Source organism: Aethalodelphis obliquidens, unplaced genomic scaffold (genome assembly GCF_003676395.1).
Source record: "Aethalodelphis obliquidens isolate GAN/ISIS:26980383/991018 unplaced genomic scaffold, ASM367639v1 scaffold3, whole genome shotgun sequence".
Lineage (NCBI taxonomy): Eukaryota > Metazoa > Chordata > Mammalia > Artiodactyla > Delphinidae > Aethalodelphis > Aethalodelphis obliquidens.
In genome coordinates this window covers 70,714,938-70,734,356 of record NW_020837947.1, presented here as the reverse complement: position 1 = coordinate 70,734,356, position 19,419 = coordinate 70,714,938, and the positions used below count along the sequence as shown (strand labels likewise).

The window sequence follows — 19,419 nt, the reverse complement described above, 5'->3', positions numbered from 1 at the left end:
TGTCATCTGAAGAGACAATTTTATTTCTTCTTTTCCTATTTGGATGCATTTTATTTCTTTTTCTTGACTAACTGCTCTTGTTTAGACTTCCAGTACTATGTCGAGTAGAAGTGGAGAGAGTAGGCATCCTTGTCTTGTTCCTAATCTTAGAGGAAAAGGTTACAGCTTTTCATCATTAAGTATCATGTCAGCTGTGGACTTGTCATATATGCCCTTTATTATGTTGAGATACATTCCTTATTTACCTAATTTGTTAAGAGTTTTTATCATGAAAGGTTATTAAATTTTGTTAAGTGCTTTTTCTGCATCTATTGAGATGATCATATGATTTTTACCCTTCATTCTGTAATATGGTGTGTATCACTTGCATATGTTGAACCATCCTTGCATCCCAGGGATAAATCCCACTTGATCATGGTGTATGACCCTTTTAATTTGCTGCTGAATTCAGTTTTCTAATGTTTTGTGAAGGATTCTTGCAGCTATGTTCTTGTAGTATCTGTATATGGCTTTGGAATGAGTGTAAAACTAGCTTCAAAAAATAAGTTTGCAAGTATTCCCTCCTTTTAAATTTTTTGGGAAGAGTGTGAGTAGGACTGGCATTAATTCCTGTTTAAATGTTTGGTAGAATTCACCCATGAAGCTATATGGTCATGGGTTTTTCTTTGCTGGGAGGTTTTTGATTACCGCTTCAATTTCCTTATTTCATATGGGTCTGTTCAGATTTTCTATTTCTTCATGATTCTGTCTTGGTCAATTGTATCTTTCTAGGAATTTATCCATTTCTTTTAGGTTATCCAATTATGGCATAAATTGCTCACAGTAGTCTCTTATGATTCTTTGTATTTTTATGGTATCAGCTATAATGTTTCTTCTTTCATTTATAATTTTATTTTTGAGTTGTTGCTCTTTTTTTCTTGGTTAGTCTAGCTGTAAGAAATTTTATCTTTTCAGAAAACCAACCCTTAGTTTTGTTGATCTTTTCTATTGTCTTTCTAGTCTCTATTTCATTTACTTCTATTCTAATCTTTATTACGTCTTCCCTTCTGCTATCTTTTGGCTAAGTTTGCTCTTTGTCTAGTTCTGTGAGATGTAAAGCTAGATGGTTTATTTGAGATCTTTCTTTTTCTTCATGGAGGCATTTAGCACTATAAATGTCCCTCTTAGAACTGCTTCTGCAGGATCATGTAAGTTTTGATATGTTGTGTTTCCATTTTCCTTTGTCTCAAGATTCTTTTGAATTTCTTTTTGATTTCTTCTTTGACCCATTGGTTGGCTGTATGTTATTTAATCTCCGCATATTTGTGAATTTTCAAAATTTTCTTCTGTTACTGATTTCTAGTTTCATACCACTGAAGGTCAGAAATGATACTTGATATGACTTCAATCTTCTTTAATTTGTTAAGAAATTTTCAGTGTCCCAACATATGATCTACCCTGGAGAATGTTCTGTGTGTACCTGAGGAGAATGTATATTCTGCTGTGTTGGATGAAATTTTCTGTTTATGCCTATTAGGTCCATTTGGGGTAAACTGTTATTCAAGTTTGCTATTTTCTTACTGATTTCTGTCTGGATGATCTATCTATTGTTGAAATTGGCATATTGAAGCCCCCCACTATTACTGTATGGTTGTCTATTTCTCCCCTCAGTTCTGTTAATATTTGCTTTATATATTTAGATATTTTGATGTTTATACCCTCTTGATGAATTGATTTTATCATTATATAGTGATTTTCTTTGTTTCTTGTGATAGATTTTGACTGCAAATCTTTTCCCATCCCTTTACCTTGCCTATGTATGTCCTTAAAGTTAAAAGGAGTCTCTTGTAGGCACTAGATTGTTGGATCTTGTTTTTTGTTTTTTTTAACATCCACTGAACTACTCTATTATTTGATAGGAGAATTTAATCCATTTAAATTTACAGTATTTATAGGTAAGGACTTACTATTGTCATTTTGTTTACTGTTTTCTGACCATTCTGTAGTTCCTTTGTTCTTTTCTTCTTCTCTTGCTCTCTTCCTTTGTGACTTGATGATTTTCCTCAGTGGTATGCTTTGATTCCTTTCTCTTTATTTTTAGTATCTAGTAGAGGTTTTTTTCTTTGTGTTTACCATGGGGCTTATGTAAAACATCTTATAGTTTTAACAGTCTATTTTAAGCTGATAACAACTTAACTTCAATCACATACAAAAAGTATGGACACTTCTACCTTTCTCTACTCTCCACATATTATCCACCCTACATCTTTTTATATTGTGTATGTAGTAGCAAATTATTGTAGCTTTAGTTATTTTAAATTCTCTTGTCTTTTAACTTTCATACCAGGGTTAAAACTGATTTACCTACTACATTTACAGTATTAGAGTATTCTGAATTTGACTACAAATTTACCTTTACCAGTGAGTTTGATACAGTTGACCCTTGAACAGCAAAGGGATTATGGGAGCCAACCACCCATGCAGTCAAAAATCCACCTATACATTTACAGTTGGTCCTCCATATCCACAGTTCTGCAGATTCAACGAACCATGTATTGTTTAGTTGTGTATTACATATTTAGTGGAAAAAAAATCTGTGTGGAAGTGGACTCTCACAGTTCAAACTCATGTTGTTCAAGGGTTGTGCTTTCATACATTTTCTCATTGTTATTTAGCATCCTTTTGTTTTATCTTAAAGAAATCCCTTTAGCATTTCCTGTAAGACAGGTCTAGTGGTGATGAATTCTCTCAGATTTTGTCAGGTAATGTCTTTTTCTTGCCTTCACTTCTGAAGAACAACTTTGCCAGGTGTAGTATTCTTGGTTGGCAGTTTTTTTCTTTCAGGACTTTTATTATATCATGCTACTTACTCCTGGCCTGCAGGGTTTCTGCTGAGAAATATGCTGATAGCTTTATCAGGGTTCCCTTGTATGTGAGGAGGTGCTTTTCTCTTGTTGTTTTCAAAAGTTTCTCTTTGTCTTTGACTTCTGACAATCTGATTAAATACTGTGTCTCAGGTAATATTCTTTGGATTGATCTTGCTTGGAGACTTTTGAACTTCATGAATTTAAATGTCCATATCCCTCCCATGATTTATGAAGTTTTTAGCCCTTATCTTTAAATAAGCTTTCTTCTCTTTCTCACTTTCTTCTCTTTCTGGGACTCCCATAATGCATATATTAATTAATTTTATGGCATCCCATAGGTCCTGTATGCATCACTTTGTTTCCTTTTTGTTCCTTTAATTGGCTATTTTCTAACGCTCTATCTTTGAGTTTGTTGATTCTTTACTCTGTCTGATCAAGTAAGCTCTCTACTGAGTTTTTCTTTTCAGTTCAGTCATAGTATTCTGTTTCGTTCAGAATTTCTGTTTTGTTCCCTTTTATGGTTTCTATTTTCTTATTTTGTTCATGTATACTTTTCTTGACTTAATTTTGTTGTCTATTTGTGTTCTCTTGTATTTCACTGAGTTTCTTAAAGATAATTATTTTTAATTTGTTATCAAGCTATGTAGAGATCTCCATTTATTTAGGGTAAGTTATTAGAGATTTATTAGTTTCCTTTGGCAGTGTCATGTCTGTTTGCCTGATTCTTCATATTCTGTATAGCCCTGTGTTGGTGTCTGTGCATCTGAAGGAGCAAACACCTCTTCCTGTTTTTAAACACTGGTTTTGGCAGGTCTTCTCCTGTCAGGTCCCTGGGCTGATGATACTGACTCTGGGATTGCAGTTGAGTGGGGTTGGGGCTGGGTCATGTGGCTGCTTCTGGGTCTGCTGTAGTGTCCATGTTAGTGGGCCTGTTACCAGGGGCTTGGGTGGGTATAGATCCTGCCTCCTGGTCCCTGAGCGGACAGAACTGCCTTCACGACCTTGGTTAGTAGGGCTGGAGCTGGGACAAGGGTCCACTTCAGGATGCGCAGTTGGGTTCAGAGATGGTGGGCTTGTTACCAGGTACGTGTCTGGGTGTAGCTCCTGCTGGGTCTCCGGCTAGGCCAGATTAGCCCTGGACTGCAGCTAAGTGGGGCTAAATGAAGTGAGAAGGTTGCTTTAAGGTCCACAGTGGGGACCAAGATCTATAGGCCTGCCCATAGGGGCATGGATGAGTGTGTCTCCCACAAGGTCCCTGGGTGGGTAGGACTGAGGGGCTGGAGCCTAGTCACAAGGCTGCTTCAGGATCTGAGCTTGGATTAAGGTCACTGGGCCTGCCTCTGGGGGCACAGACAGATGTGTCTCCTGCTGGATCCCTGGGCAGGCAGGACTGCTCCTGGACCATGACTGAGAGAGGCTGGAGCTGGGTCACAGGCAGTTTCAGGGTCCACAGCTGAGACCAAGGACAGGAGGCCTGTTACCCAAGGCATGGGTGTGTACACTCCTCCCTGGTCCCTTGGAAGATGTTACTGGTGGCAGGATCATGGCCAAACAGGACTGTAGTGAGTCCACAGGGGCATGGCAGAGTTTCCAGGTCTGTTGCCAGGACCAGCGTTGGCAGGCCTCCCACCTGGGAGTAGGCTTGCCTTCTCAAATCAACTGTTCTTGGCCTTGGGCTCCACTTGGGCTTTGCAACCTTCTACCTGGATCCCAAAGCTCCCACAAAGGCACTTTTATCTGTGGGTGGCTGCCAAAGTACTGTTCCTATGGGGAGATATGATGGGACACCTCCTGCGTCAGTCCCTCTGTGTTGTTTCCCTCTGTGTTGTTCCTACGAGCCATTTTCAAACTTAAACAATTTTTTATTTTGATAGTTTGATGTAGTAGAGTACGTTATTTAACACCAACTCTGTGAAGCTTTGAGAATTAAGCAGTAATTAACTTAATTTTTATACTGGCATTAAATATGTTTAATTAAAAACATATAAAAGCTTAATTTTTTCCCCCAAGATCCATGAATAAAATGGAAATCGAGCACTTAGGTGTGATTCCTCTTAATTAGTTTAGGACGGATATTTTCTGGCACCAAGAAGAATCTATCCCAGATTTCAACTGCATGAAGTCAAATACAATGTGAATAAAACCAGTTAAGGTCTAAAGGAATCCATGAAGGAGACGATATCTGGACAAACCAAATTCGAAATGCTGCCTCTGAGTAATCCCATAAGTTCATGGGAACACCCAGCCTTCTAAGGCCTGCATCTCTAGGGAGCAACTACTAAAAATAATCAGAATCTGAGAACAGCGAAGCAAAAATACTCCCATTGTTCCAGCTTTTAAACTAAAAAAACGGTATGATTACTTGAATATTTTAACTGTATTATGGGTACTTTTTCTGTCTTTGTCTCGCTGTCTCAATATATATTTCAATCAATCAATCAATCAATGCCATTCTTAACATTTTCTCCCCGAGTTTCTAGCACCATTTTGGATAATCAGAAGGTAAGTATAACAATTACAGCCTGAATAAAAACAACTAAATAGAAAAATGGCATGGTTGCCTGGTTTCACTCACCCCCCCACGCAGTGGCGCCTCCTGAAGGTGGTGCTGGTGCTGGTGTCGCGGCTGCTGCCGCCCCTGCAGAGAAGTCTGGCTGCAGGTCCAGGAGATCACTAGATGGTTTAGAAGCGCTGAAAGGAAAATATGATTTTAAAATCAGATTTTGAAATTTTAAAACGTAAAGATGCTTTTTAAATAAAGACTTATGCAGAAAACATCACAGATTTTGGCTATTTTAAATTCAGTAAGAGAATAATATTTTGTAAAGTACAGCAGTAAAGCATATGTTCCTCTATACTGAGAGTTGGCAAACAACTTTTGTAAAGGGCCAGATACTAAAAATTTTAGGTTTGTGAGCCAGACAGTCTCTATCGCTATTCGACTCTGCCAGTGCAGAGTGAAATAAGAGACAGGCAGTACGTAAGCAAATGAACATGCTTTTGTTCCAATAAAAATTTATTTACAGAAAAAGACAGTGGGCTAGATTTGATCTATGGGCCATCGTTTGCCAACTCTTGCAAAGTTAAATTATACCTCAAGCAAGGTGTCACCCAGCAAATCACAGAGCAGAAATTAAAAGGGAAAATCTAAATGCCTCAAAATAAGGGGGAATTTTAAACATGTTATGTCCACTGGGTAGCATCTGAAATGCTGGTTATGAGGGCTGTGACAAAAGGAAACGTACTCCAAATAATAAAGGTAAGAGAATTATTGGTAATTTTTTTCCTTTTCTCTATTTTCTAAAGTTTTTTTGTATGCTTTTTTTGTAGTATGGTAAATAATTCTTAACTTGAAAAGAATTTATAAACCAAAGAATACTAAAATGAATAATCACTATTGTACCTTTTTTCTAAGTTAAATTACAACACATCAAGTTTGCCTATAAGAGACCTCACCTAAAAATAATTCCATATTTTTCACTCTTATTCAATTGGGGCTGTGCTTTTCAAAGCTCCTCCATCTAAAGAAGTTCCAAGGAGGAGCCTAGAGCGTTGTTACTCAAAGTGTAGTTTCCAAACTAGCAGCATCCTGGCACCTTGTTAGAAATGCAAAATCCCAGGCTTAACCATTATCTACTACATCAGTCTTCATTTTACTACAACCCCAGGGGTTTCACTGTACAGTCAGGTTTAAAGGAGCACTGGCTTAAAGGCTGCCAGACCAGGTACTAAGCCATCAGGGTCCCAGGTTCCCCACCCCTCCTCATAAATAGTCATTCCATCTTTATCTTTTTTATGTGTTAGATTTCCGAGCAATATTTTTTGGAAAAAAGGATTCTGCTGCTTAAAAAAAAAAGTTTCAAGACCCCTGAAACTTGCCTAGTTTTGATGTCTATTTCATAAATACGACTGGTCTAAGAGCCAGAACAGGGAAACATTTATTATTAAGACTGGAATCAAAGCTTTTATAAGAAGCAATTTATCTTAGTATAGAGGCAGAAAGGACTTGGCTTTACCAAGCCTGTGATCATGAAAGCAGAATTAAGCAAGTAGAGGGTAACGTGCGTCGTTAACATGCACACATTATGGGGCTTTATTGCTCAGTTCAAAATTCACGTCTCCAAATACAGGGCATTCATAATCAGAGTCACAGATACTACAAGATGGGACTCGAATGCTCTCAAGGCTAAAGAACCAAACAAAGAGTTGACCTAAATTATTATCTGAGGAAGCCTCTCTGAGTTGGGGCTTCATTTCAGGTGGCCCAGAGATTTTACAGAAAGCACAGTCATCCCTTCCCTTTCTCACTCCTGTTCTGACGTTTAGGCACTACGAAAGCAATAAGGGGGCTTCCCTGGTGGTGCAGTAGATAAGACTCCACGCTCCCAATACAGGGGGCCTGGATTTGATCCCTGGTCAGGGAACTAGATCCCATATGCATGCCGCAACTAAGAGTTCACATGCCACAACTAAGGAGCCCTGGAGCTGCAATTAAGCATTCCTGGAGCCTCAACTAAGGAGCCCACGAGCCACAACTAAGGAGCCCACCTGCCACAACTACGGAGCCCATGAGCCACAACTAAGGAGCCTGCCTGCCGCAACTAAGACCTGGTGCAACCAAATAAATAAATAAATATTTTAAAAAAGCAATTAGGCACATCCTGACGGTTTCTTCCTACCACCAGAGTTTGAGTTCCTCATATGTACCAGCTAATTGGCCTGCAACTACAAGCATTTCATTTCACTTCACTTCCTTTCATCTCATTTCTTAGCACTTTGAGACACCCTTTAAATTTCACACAAGAAGAAACTAATTTCAGAAAACACTGTCCATATCATCCATTTCAGAAGAACCTGAAGTGTATGCATCTTTCTTCCACTTCCTTTGCCAAATGTGTGGGCACCAAGGTGATTTCCACAGCTTAGGTCTTTCTTACACTTTGAGAGGTACAAGCCTAAGTAACTGTATGAAGTATAGAAGAACTTAGTCTATGTACCTGAAAATAACCCCAAATATCACACATTTACTAGGACTACATCTCATTTTGTGAAGTCACTGGGTTTGGCACACAAAAATAAAATGAAAACCTGATCATAATATTAATAAACGGTTCGCTGCATTCTCATGAACTAACCTGACTGGTACAGCCGCAGATGCAGTTGCAAACAAATCAACTGGAGGGGACGTGTCAATAGTTTTAGCTGGTGTGGAATTAGGCGACGTAACAGTTGTGGCTGGAGAAGACTGAAAGGGAAGATGCAAAGCACACTCTGGTCAGATGTGAATCTACAGGACACAAGGCAAGAGGACCTCCAATTTTCAGACCCATGCCATTCCCAGCAATTTTCTGGTTGCTCCTCGTGGGAGAAATAACTCAAGAAAATTTGAAATTGAGAACTGTAATAAATAATCAATACTGGACAAAACATGTTTCAAATTTTAAAAGTTATATGTAATTTACATAAAATTATGAAAAAAAATAATTGGCCTAACGTTGCAATGACTTCTATGCATGTATTTACAGTTAAAGCCAAACAATAAATTAGGAGTTTGGGACTAACAGATACACACTACTATATATAAAATAGATAAACAACAAGGTCCTACTGTATAGCACAGGGAACTTTATTCAGTAACTTGAAATAACTTATAATGGAAAACAATCTGAAGAAGAATACACAAACACACATATATACACATATACATATATATAAGGGGTGAATCACTTCGCTGAGCATCAGAAACTATCACAGCATTGTAAATCAACTACACTTCAATAAAAAAATAAAATAAAATAAAAGCCAAACATACTTTCTAAACATTAAATTAGTGGGAAAGATCTTGCTAGCTGCCAAAAATGGAAAAAAAAATTAATTGTAATGACTTCTGTGAAACCAAGGCCATTGTTTTCTTTTCTGCATCCTAAACAGATTTCATGTAAAGTCTTCTCAGATGCCTTTAAAATCTAGAAATGTAACTTACAAAATAGTTCACAGATGGCAGAGAACAATTCCCAAACAAGATTCAAGTCACCGACAGCTTGAGGATAGCCCATCACTAATATGAAACAGATAAAACTAAAAAAGTGAAATAAAACCTAACATTTATTGTCCTGGGCTGGTTTAAGAAGAGGACTTAATAGTCAGCTAATATATCAAAAAAAATGTTTGTTTAGTAACTACCCTAACTCTATTTGGTATATTTAATTTGCTTGTATTCACAAGAGAAAGATTAATAGCAATCTCAAACCAGTCCACCAATACTTAGCTCTGTAAGTGGAAACGAGACCTAACAGCAAGCAAAGTGCACAGAGACCAAGGTCAAGCAAGGGCCATCAGACACTGCTGTAACAGGACATCTAATGTCAAGTAGACCAAACTCAGAGGAAGTTTGAAAAAGAACAATTTAAGAAAAAGGACTGAGGAGATAAGAAATGTATAGGAGTTTCCAGACTTAGATAGTATCTGCTCAATAGCTGTTTGTCCAAGAATATAACTAATCAAGAAGTCAAAATCCAAAGATACACAAGTGCCAAGCGCTCAGCACTTCAAGAAAGACAAACCCATGAGCAGTATGGATGCTGTTGCTCAGAAAGGGTGAACTCAAGCTTTGCTCTTCACCCAAAATTTAAAATTTCCAAATGGAATGTGAAAGATTATCAAGGGGATAGAAAGGACTAACATTAATTTGCATGTCATCCATTGTGGACACTGACAACTCTGAAATAAAATAGTGGCTTTTTTTTTTAAACGAATATATGTGGGCTTCCCTGGTGGCACAGTGCTTAAGAATCCACCTGCCAATGCAGGGGACATGGGTTCAAGCCCTGGTCCAGGAAGATCCTACATGTCGTGGAGCAACTAGGCTGGTTCGCCACAAATACTGAGCCTGCGCTCTAGAGCTCACGAGCCACAACTAGTGAAGCCCGTGTGCCTAGAGCCCGTGCTCGGCAACAAGAGAAGCCACTGCAATGAGAAGCCTGCTCACCTCTACGAAGAGTAGCCCCTGCTTGCCGCAGCTAGAGAAAGCCCACGCACAGCAATGAAGACCCAACACAGCCAAAAATAAAATAAATAAATTTATAAAAATAAACCAATACATGTAAATACCTTAGAAAGTGATGTTTATGAAACACCAGGGAGAACGTAATGACAGCAATGAATCTACCAATATAAATGCAGAAATGAAGGTCTTCAAAGGCTCATTGAAAACTGCCTTGTAATAATAAGCTCTGAAGAGATGTGGGAGGTATGAAAACAGAACCAAAATAATCCTGTTACTACAAGAAGAAAAGATGAAAATTCAATTTGGCCAAACTGCAGAAACAGACCATCCCAAAGGATTCCAGAATTTTACCACACTCTACTCAGTATTCGTATGGTGAAATTTTTCCACAGACATAATGATTTTATTCATTTTTCTTTTAATAGATTTTTATTGGAATAAAATTGCTTCACAATACAGTGTTAGTTTCAGTTGCACGACAAAGCAGATTGGCCATATGCATACACATGTCCCCATGTCCCCTCCCTCTTGAGCCTCCCTCCCATCCTCCCTATCCCACCCCGTAGGTCACCACAAAGCACCGAGCCGATCTCCCTGTGCTATGCTGCTGTTTCCCACCAGCCAACTATTTTACATTTGGTAGTGTATATATGTCGATGGTACTCTCACTTCGCCCCAGCTTCGCCCTCCCACCCCACATCCTCAAGTCCATTCTCTACGTCTACCTCTTTATTCCTGCCCTGCAACTAGGTTCATCAGTACCATATGTATTTTTTTAGATTCCATATATATGCGTTAGCGTATCGTATTTTTCTCTTTCTGACTTACTTCACTCTGTATGACAGACTCTAGGTCCACCCACCTCACTACAAATAACTCAATTTCATTTCTTTTTCTGGCTGAGTAATATTCCATTGCATATACATGCCACATCTTCTTTATCCATTCATCTCTCGATGGACATTAGGTTGGTTCCATTTCCTGGCTATTGTAAACAGTGCTGCAGTGAACATTGTGGTACATTATCTCTTTCTGAATTATGGTTTTCTCAGGGTATATGCCCAGTACTGGGATTGCTGGGTCGTATGGCAGTTCTATTTTCAGTTTTTTAAGGAACCTCCACACTGTTTTCCATAATGGTTGGATCAACTGACATTCCCACCAACAGTGCAGGAGGGTTCCCTTTTCACTACACCCTTTCCAGCATTTATTGTTTCTAGATTTTTGGAAAATGGCCGTTCTGATCAGCATGAGGTGATACCTCATTGTAGTTGTGATTTGCATTTTTCTAATAATTCGTGATGCTGAGCATCTTTCCATGTGTCTCTTGGCCAACTGTATGTTTTCCTTGGTGAAATGTCTATTTAGGTCTTCAACCCATTTTTTTTTAACGTCTTTATTGGAGTATAATTGCTTTATAATGGTGTGTTAGTAGTTTCTTCTTTATAACAAAGTAAATCGGTTACACATATATCTCCATATCTCTTCCCTCTTGTGTCTCCCTCCCTCCCACCCTCCCAATCCCACCCCTCTAGGTGGTCACAAAGCACTGAGCTGATCTGCCTGTGCTATGCGGCTGCTTCCCACTAGCTATCGATTTTATATTTGGTACTGTATATACGTCTTTGCCACTCTCTCACTTTGTCCCAACTTACCTTTCCCCCTCCCCGTGTACTCAAGTCCATTCTCTAGTAGGTCTGCATCTTTATTCCTGTCTTGCCCCTAGGTTCTTCATGACCTTTTTTTTTTTTTAGATCCCATATATATGTGTTAGCATAAGATATTTGTTTTTCTCTTTCTGACTTACTTCACTCTGTATGACAGGCTCTAGGTCCATCCACCTCACTACAAATAACTCAATTTCATTTCTTTTTATGGCTGAGTAATATTCCATTGTATATATGTGCCATGTCTTCTTTATCCATTCATCTGTTGATGGACACTTAGGTTGCTTCCATGTCCTGGCTATTGTAAACAGTGCTGCAATGAACATTGTGGTACATGACTCTTTTTGAATTATGGTTTTCTCAGGGTATATGCCCAGTAGGGGGATTGCTGGGTCATATGGTAGTTGTATGTTTAGTTTCTTAAGGAACCTGCATACTGTTCTCCATAGCGGCTGTATCAATTTACATTCCTACCAACAGTGCAAGAGGGTTCCCTTTTCTCCACACCCTCTCCAGCATTTACTGTTTTTAGATTTTTTGATGATGGCCATTCTGACTGGTGTGAGATGATATCACATTGTAGTTTTGATTTGCACTTCTCTGATTAAATGATGTTGAGCATTCTTTCATGTGTTTGTTGGCAGTCTGTATATCTTCTTTGGAGAAATGTCTATTTAGGTCTTCCACCCATTTTTGGATTGGGTTGTTTGTTTTTTTGATATTGAGCTGCATGAGCTGCTTGTAAATTTTGGAGATTAATCCTTTGTCAGTTGGTTCATTTGCAAATATTTTCTCTCATTCTGAGGGTTGTCTTTTGGTCTTGTTTATGGTTTCATTTGCTGTGCAAAAGCTTTGAAGTTTCATTAGGTCCCATTTGTTTATTTTTGTTTTTATTTCCATTTCTCTAGAAGGTGGGTCAAAAAGGATCTTGCTGTGATTTATGTCAGTGTTCTGCCTATGTTCTCCTCTAAGAGTTTGATAGTGTCTGGACTTATGTTTAGGTCTTTAATCCATTTTGAGTTTATTTTTGTGTATGGTGTTAGGGAGTGTTCTAATTTCATTCTTTTACATGTAGCTGTCCAGTTTTCCCAGCACCACTTATTGAAGAGGCTGTCTTTTCTCCACTGTATATTCTTGCCTCCTTTATCAAAGATAAGGTGATCATATATGCGTGGGTTTATCTCTGGGCTTTCTAACCTGTTCCATTGATCTATATTTCTGTTTTTGTGCCAGTACCATACTGTCTTGATTACTGTAGCTTTGTAGTATAGTCTGAAGTCAGGGAGCCTGATTCCTCCAGCTCTGCTTTTCGTTCTCAAGATTGCTTTGGCTATTCGGGGTCCTTTGTGTTTCCATACAAATTGTGAAATTTTTTGTTCTACTTCTGTGAAAAATGCCAGTGGTAGTTTGATAGGGATTGCATTGAATCTGTAGATTGCTTTAGGTAGTATAGTCGTTTTCACAATGTTGATTCTTCCAATTCAAGAACACGGTATATCTCTCCATCTATTTGTAGCATCTTTAATTTCTTTCATCAGTGTCTTATAATTTTCTGCAAACAGGTCTTTTGCCTCCTTATGTAGGTTTATTCCTAGGTGTTTTATTCTTTTTGTTGCAATGGTAAATGGGAGTGTTTCCTTAATTTCACTTTCAGATTTTTCTTCATTAGTGTATAGGAATGCAAGAGATTTCTGCACATTAATTTTGTATCCTGCTACTTTTATCAAATTCATTGATTAGCTCTAGTAGTTTTCTGGTAGCTTCTTTAGGATTCTCTCTGTATAGTATCGTGTCATCTGCAAACAGTGACAGCTTTACTTCTTCTTTTCCGATTTGATTCCTTTTATTTCTTTTTCTTCTCTGACTGCTGTGGCTAAAACTTGCAAAACTATATTGAATAATAGTGGTGAGAGTGGGCAACCCTGTCTTGTTCCTGATCTTAGTGGAAATGGTTTCAGTTTTTCACCACTGAGGATGATGTTGCCTGTGGGTTTGTCATATATGGCCTTTATTATGTTGAGGTAAGTTCCCTCTATGCCTACTTTCTGGAGAGTTTTTATCATAAATGGGTGTTGAATTTTGTTGAAAGCTGTCTCTGCATCTATTGAGATGATCATATGGTTTTTCTCCTTCAGTTTGTTAATATGGTGTATCACATTGATTGATTTGCATATATTGAAGAATCCTTGCATCCCTGGGATAAACCCCACTTGATCATGGTGTACTTCCACCCATTTTTTTAACTTGTTTTTTTGATATTGAGCTCCATGCACTATTTGTATATTTTGGAGATTAATCCTTTGTCTGTTGTTTCACTTACAAATATTTTCTCCCATTCTAAGGGTTGTCTTTTTGTCTTGTTTATGGTTTCCTTTGCTATGCAAAAGCTTTTAAGTTTAATTAAGTCCCATTTGTTTATTTTTGTTTTTACTTCTGTTCCTCTAGGAGGTGGGTCAAAAAAGATCTTGCTGTGGTTTATCTCAAAGAACGTTTTTCCTATGTTTTCCTCTAAGAGTTTTATAGTGTCTGGTCTTACATTTAAGTCTTTAATCCATTTGGAGTTTATTTTTGTGTACGGTGTTAGGGAGTGTTCTAATTTCATTCTTTTACGTGTAGCTCTCCAGTTTTCCGAGCACCACTTATTGAAGAGACTGTCTCTTCTCCGTTGTATATCCTTGACTCCTTTGTCATAGATTAGTTGACTACAGGTGTGTGGATTTATCTCTGGGCATTCTATCCTGTACCATTGATCTATATTTCTGTTTTTGTGCCAGTACCATACTGTCTTGATTACTGTATCTCTGTGGTATAGTTTGAAGTTGGGGAGCCTTATTCCTCCAACTCTCTCTTTCTTTCTCAATATTACTTTAGCTATTCCGGGTCTTTTGTGTTTCCATACGAATTGTAAAATTTTCTGTTCTAATTCTGTGAGGAATGCTATGGTTGTTTGCTAGGGACTGCACTGAATCTGTAGATTGCTTTTGGTAGTACAGTCATTTTCACAATATTGATTCTTCCAATCCACGGACATAGTATATTTCTCCATCTGTTTATGTCATCTTTGATTTCTTTCATCAGTGTTTTGTAGTTTTCTGAGTACAAGTCTTTCACATCTGTAGACAGGTTTATTCCTAGGTATTTTATTCTTTTTGTTGCAATGGTAAATGGGAGTGTTTCCTTAATTTCTCTTTCTGATTTTTCATTGGTGGTGTATAGGAATGCCAGACATTTCTGTGCATTAACTTTGTATCCTGCAATCTTACCAAATTCACTTATTTGTTCTAGTAGTTTTCTGGTGGCATCTTTAGGATTTTCTATGTATAGTATCATGCCACTGGCAAACAGTGACAGTTTTACTTCTTCTTTTCTGATTTGGATTCCTTTTATTTCTTTTTCTTCTGATTGCTGTGGCTAGGACTTCCAAAATTATGTTGAATAAAGCGGCGAGAGTGGACATCCTTGTCTTGTTCCTGATCTTAGAGGAAATGCTTTCAGTTTTTCACCATGGAGTATGATGCTTGCTGTGGGTTTGTCATATATGGCCTTTATAATGTTGAGGTAGGTTCCCTCTATGCCCAATTTCTGGAGAGTTTTTTTTTTTTATCATAAATGGGTGTTGAATTTTGTCAAAAGCTTCTTCTGCATCTATTGATATGATCATATGGTTTTTATTCCTTAATTTGTTAGTGTGGTGTTTCACATTGATTGATTTACATATATTGAAGAATGCTTGCATCCCTGGGATAAATCTCACTTGATCATGGTGTATGATCCTTTTAATGTGCTGTTGGATTCCACTTGCTAGTATTTTGTTCAGGATTTTTGCATCTGTGTGCATCAGTGATATTGGTCTATAATTTTCTTATTTTGCGATCTCTTCCGGTTTTGCTATCAGCATGATGGTGGCTTCATAGAATCCATTTGGGAGTATTTCTCCCTCTGCAATTTTTTGCAAGAGTCTGAGAAGGATGGGTGTTAGCTCTTCTCTAAATGTTTGCTAGAATTCACCTGTGGAGCCATCTGGTCCCGCACTTTTGTTTGTTGGAAGATTTTTAATTACCGTTTCAATTTCATTACTTGTGATAGATCTATTTATATTTTCGAATTCTTCCTGGTTCAGTCTTGGAAAATTTTACCTTTCCAAGAATTTTTCCATTTCTCTGTGGTTGTCCATTTTATTGGCATATAGTTGTTTGTAGTAGTCTCTTATAATCCTTTGTATTTCTGCAGTGTCAGTTGTGATTTTTCCTTTTTCATTTCTGATTTTATTGATTTGCATCCTCTCCCTTTTTTTCTTGATGAGTCTGGCTAAGGGTTTACCAATTTTGTTTATCTTCTCAAAGAACCAGTTTTTAGTTTTACTGACCTTTGTTACTGTTTTGTTTCTATTTCATTTATTTCTGCTCTGATCTTTATGATTTCTTTCCTTCTACTGACTTTGGGTTTTCTTTGTTCTTCTTTCTCTAGTTGTTTTAAGTGTAGGGTTAGATTGTTCATTTGAGATGTTTCTTGTTTCTGGAGTTGAGATTGAATTGCTATAAACTTCCCTCTTAGAACTGCTTTTGTTGTGCCCCATAGGTTTTGGGCCTTTGTGTTTTCATTGTCATTTGTTTCTATGTATATTTTAATTTCTTCTTTGATTTCTTCAGTGATCTCTTGGTTATTTAGTAGCACATTATTTATCCTCCATGTATTCGTGTTTTTTATAGTTTTTTTCCTGTAACTGATTTCCAATCTCAAGCAGTGTGGTCAGCAAAGATGCCTGATATGATTTCAATTTTCTTACATTTTCCAAGGCTTGATTTGTGACCCAAGATGTGATCTATCCTGCAGAATGTTCCATGTGCACTTGAGAAGAAAGTGTATTCTGCCACTTTTGGGTGGAATGTTCTATAAATATCAATTAGATCTATCTGGTCTATTGTGCCATTTAAAGCTGTATTTCTTTATTTATTTTCTGTTTGGATGATTTGTCCATTGTTATAAGTGGGGTGTTAAAGTCCCCTACTATCATGTGTTACTGTCGATTTCTCCTTTCATGGTTGTTAGCATTTGCCTTATGTACTGAGGTGTTCCTTTGTTGGGTGCATAAACATTTATAATTGTTACATCTTCTCTTGGATTGATCCTTTGATCATTATATAGTGTCCATCCTTATCTCTTGTAGCAGTCTTTATTTTAAAGTCTATTTTATCTGATATGAGTATTGTCAGTCCAGTTTTCTTTTGATTTCCATTGCATGGAATATCTTTTTCCACCCCTTCACATTCAGTCTGTATGTGTCCCTAGGTCTGAAGTGGGTCTCCTGTTGACAGCATATATATGGGTCTTGTTTCTCTATCCATTTAGCCAGTCTGTGTCTTTTGGTTGGGGCATTTAATCCATTTACATTCAGGGTCATTATTGATATGTATATTCCTATTACCATTTTCTTAGTTGTTTTGGGTTTGTTTTTGTGCGTCTTTTCCTTCTCTTGTGTTTCCCGCTTAGAGAAGTTTCTTTAGCATTTGTTGTAAAGCTGGTTTGGTGGTGCTGAATTCTCTTAGCTTTTACTTGTCTGAAAAGCTTTTGACTTCTCCACTGAATGTGAAGGAGATCCTTGCTGGGTAGAGTAATCTTGGTTATAGGTTTTTCTCTTTCATCACTTTAAGTATATCCTGCCACTCCCTTCTGGCCTGCAGAGTTTCTGTTGAAAAATCAGCTGATAACCTTATGGGGATTCCTTTGTATTTTATTTTCGTTTTTCACTTTCTGCTTTTAATATTTTTTCTTTGAATTTAATTTTTTTTAGTTTGATTAATGTGTCTTGGTGTGTTTTTTCTAGGGTTTATCCTGTATGGGACTCTCTGTGCTTCCTGGACTTGGGTGACTATTTCCTTTCCCATGTTAGGGAAGTTTTCAACTATAATCTCTTCAAATATTTTCTCAGACCCTTTCTTTTTCTCTTCTTGTTCTGGGACCCCTATAATTCGAATGTTGGTGTGTTTAGTGTTGTCTGAGAGGTCTTCAATTCTTTTCATTCTTTTTTCTTTATTCTGCTCCTTGGCAGTTATTTCCACCATTTTGTCTTCCAGCTCACTTATTCATTCTTCTGCCTCAGTTATTCTGTTATTGATTCCTTCTAGTGTATTTTTCATTTCAGCTATTGTGTTGTTCATCTCTGTTTGTTCTTTAGTTCTTCTAGATCTTTGTTAAAACATTTCTTGTATTTTCTCAATCCATGCCTCCATTCTATTTTCAAGATTCTGGATCATCTTTACTATCATTACTCTGAATTCTTTTTCAGGTAGATTGCCTATTTCCTTTTTATTTATTTGGTCTTGTAGGTTTTTACCTTGCTCCTTCATCTGTGACATAGTTTTTTGCCTTTTTTTTTTTTTTTTATGAGTGGGATTGTGTTACTGTCTTACTGGTTGTTTGGTCTGAGGCTTCCAACACTGGAGTTTGTAGGCTGCTGGGCAGAGCTGCTTCTTGGTGGTGAGGTAAGGAACTCCGTGAGACCTCACTGCGATGAATATTCCCTGGGGTCTGAGGTTCTCTGTTAGTCCTGTAGTTCGGACTTGGAGCTCCCACTGCAGGAACTTTGGCCCAACCCCAGGCTCATGAACCAATATTCCACAAGCCACGTGGGGTGGCAAAAAACCCCCAAAAAACAAAAAAACCCGAATAAAAAAGTAAAAAATAAAATTAGACTAGGAAACTAACAGATATGTTAGAGAGAATATAAAAATAAAATATAGATGAATCAACTGGAAGGTACATCAGTACCATAATAGTAAAAAAGAGAAGGAGGGAAAAGAAAACAAGAAATGGGGGGAAAGGCCTTGGCTGTGGAGGGCAGGGAGTAAGCAAGGGTGAGGTTTGGACAATGGGTGGGGCCAATGCTCAGGACCCACAGGGCTGGAAAAGGCCCTGGGGACAGTAGGGGGTGGGGCTTAGGCTCAAGGAACAGAAGAGGCCCAGGCGTGCCCCCCACCCCGGTCTCAGAGGGCGGGGGACCTTACCTGGGAGCCCAGCAGGCTTCCTGTGTTCAAGGGGGTGGGGCAAACGCCCTCCCCTCCTCTCTCGCTACTCCCAGAGGGCCACCGCCCCACCACCTCCTGCCTCTCCTGATCTCCCCGGCCTCCCTCCTATGCCCCGAGGACCAATGTGGCTGGCAGGGAGGTGTGGGTCTTGGTGGGGAGGGGACTGGCCTGGGAGCTCAACAGCTCCCCATGCCCGAGTGGGTGGCGCAATCACCCTCTGCTCCTCTCCTGCTCCTCCCACAGGGTCCCTCCCGCCTGCTTTTCCTAATCTCCCTGGCCTCCCTCGTATGCTCCCAGAACCCACGTCGCCTGGCGGGGGCTTTGGATTGTAGGGGACCAGCCTGGGAGGTCAGAGGCTCCCATGGCCCCAGTGGGCAGGGCAATCGCCCTCTGCTCCTCTCCCGCTCCTCCTGGATGGCCCCTCCTGCCTGCCTCTCCTGATCTCCCCGGCCTCAGGGGCACTGATCTTGTCTGGCATCCACTTCTCCTCCCCACTCAGTCCCCCTACGTTCTACCGGTTCACTTTGGGGTTCCTCCAATCTCCTTGGGCATCAGAGTCCCCCACCAGCAGCCAGCAGGCTCCCTAGTTGTGGGGAGACGCTAACTCTGCATCTTCCCACACCGTCATCTTCTCCCATGTGACATAATGATTTTAAACCTGGCTCTGTAGCAGAATCACCAGGGAGCTTAGGTTGTTTGTTTCTTTGTTTGTTTGATTGTTGGAGCTCCCTGAGGGTCTCTTGGGCAGCCGGCCAGGTACTGACACAGTAAAGGGTGTCTGGGGTACCCTGTGTAGTCATAATGCCAACTTTTTTGTCTGTAATAACAGCAATTATGTAACAGAAATTTGGCAAAGAGGAAAGAGCACATTTATC

The 19,419-nt window shown here is 38.9% G+C and overlaps 1 protein-coding gene across 6 annotated transcripts in view; it reads right to left on the bottom strand.

Annotated features, from left to right (window-relative positions):
- Window positions 1–19,419, bottom strand: part of SNAP91 (synaptosome associated protein 91) — a 159,250-nt gene that overhangs the window by 56,294 nt on the left and 83,537 nt on the right. For all 6 annotated transcript variants that reach the window (XM_027091414.1, XM_027091410.1, XM_027091435.1 and 3 more), the window contains 2 exons: window positions 7,982–8,091; window positions 5,422–5,537 (listed from right to left, as the gene is read on the bottom strand). In XM_027091414.1, coding sequence (XP_026947215.1) covers window positions 5,422–5,537; window positions 7,982–8,091 — 226 coding nt within the window. The remainder of the gene's footprint in view (window positions 1–5,421; window positions 5,538–7,981; window positions 8,092–19,419) is intronic.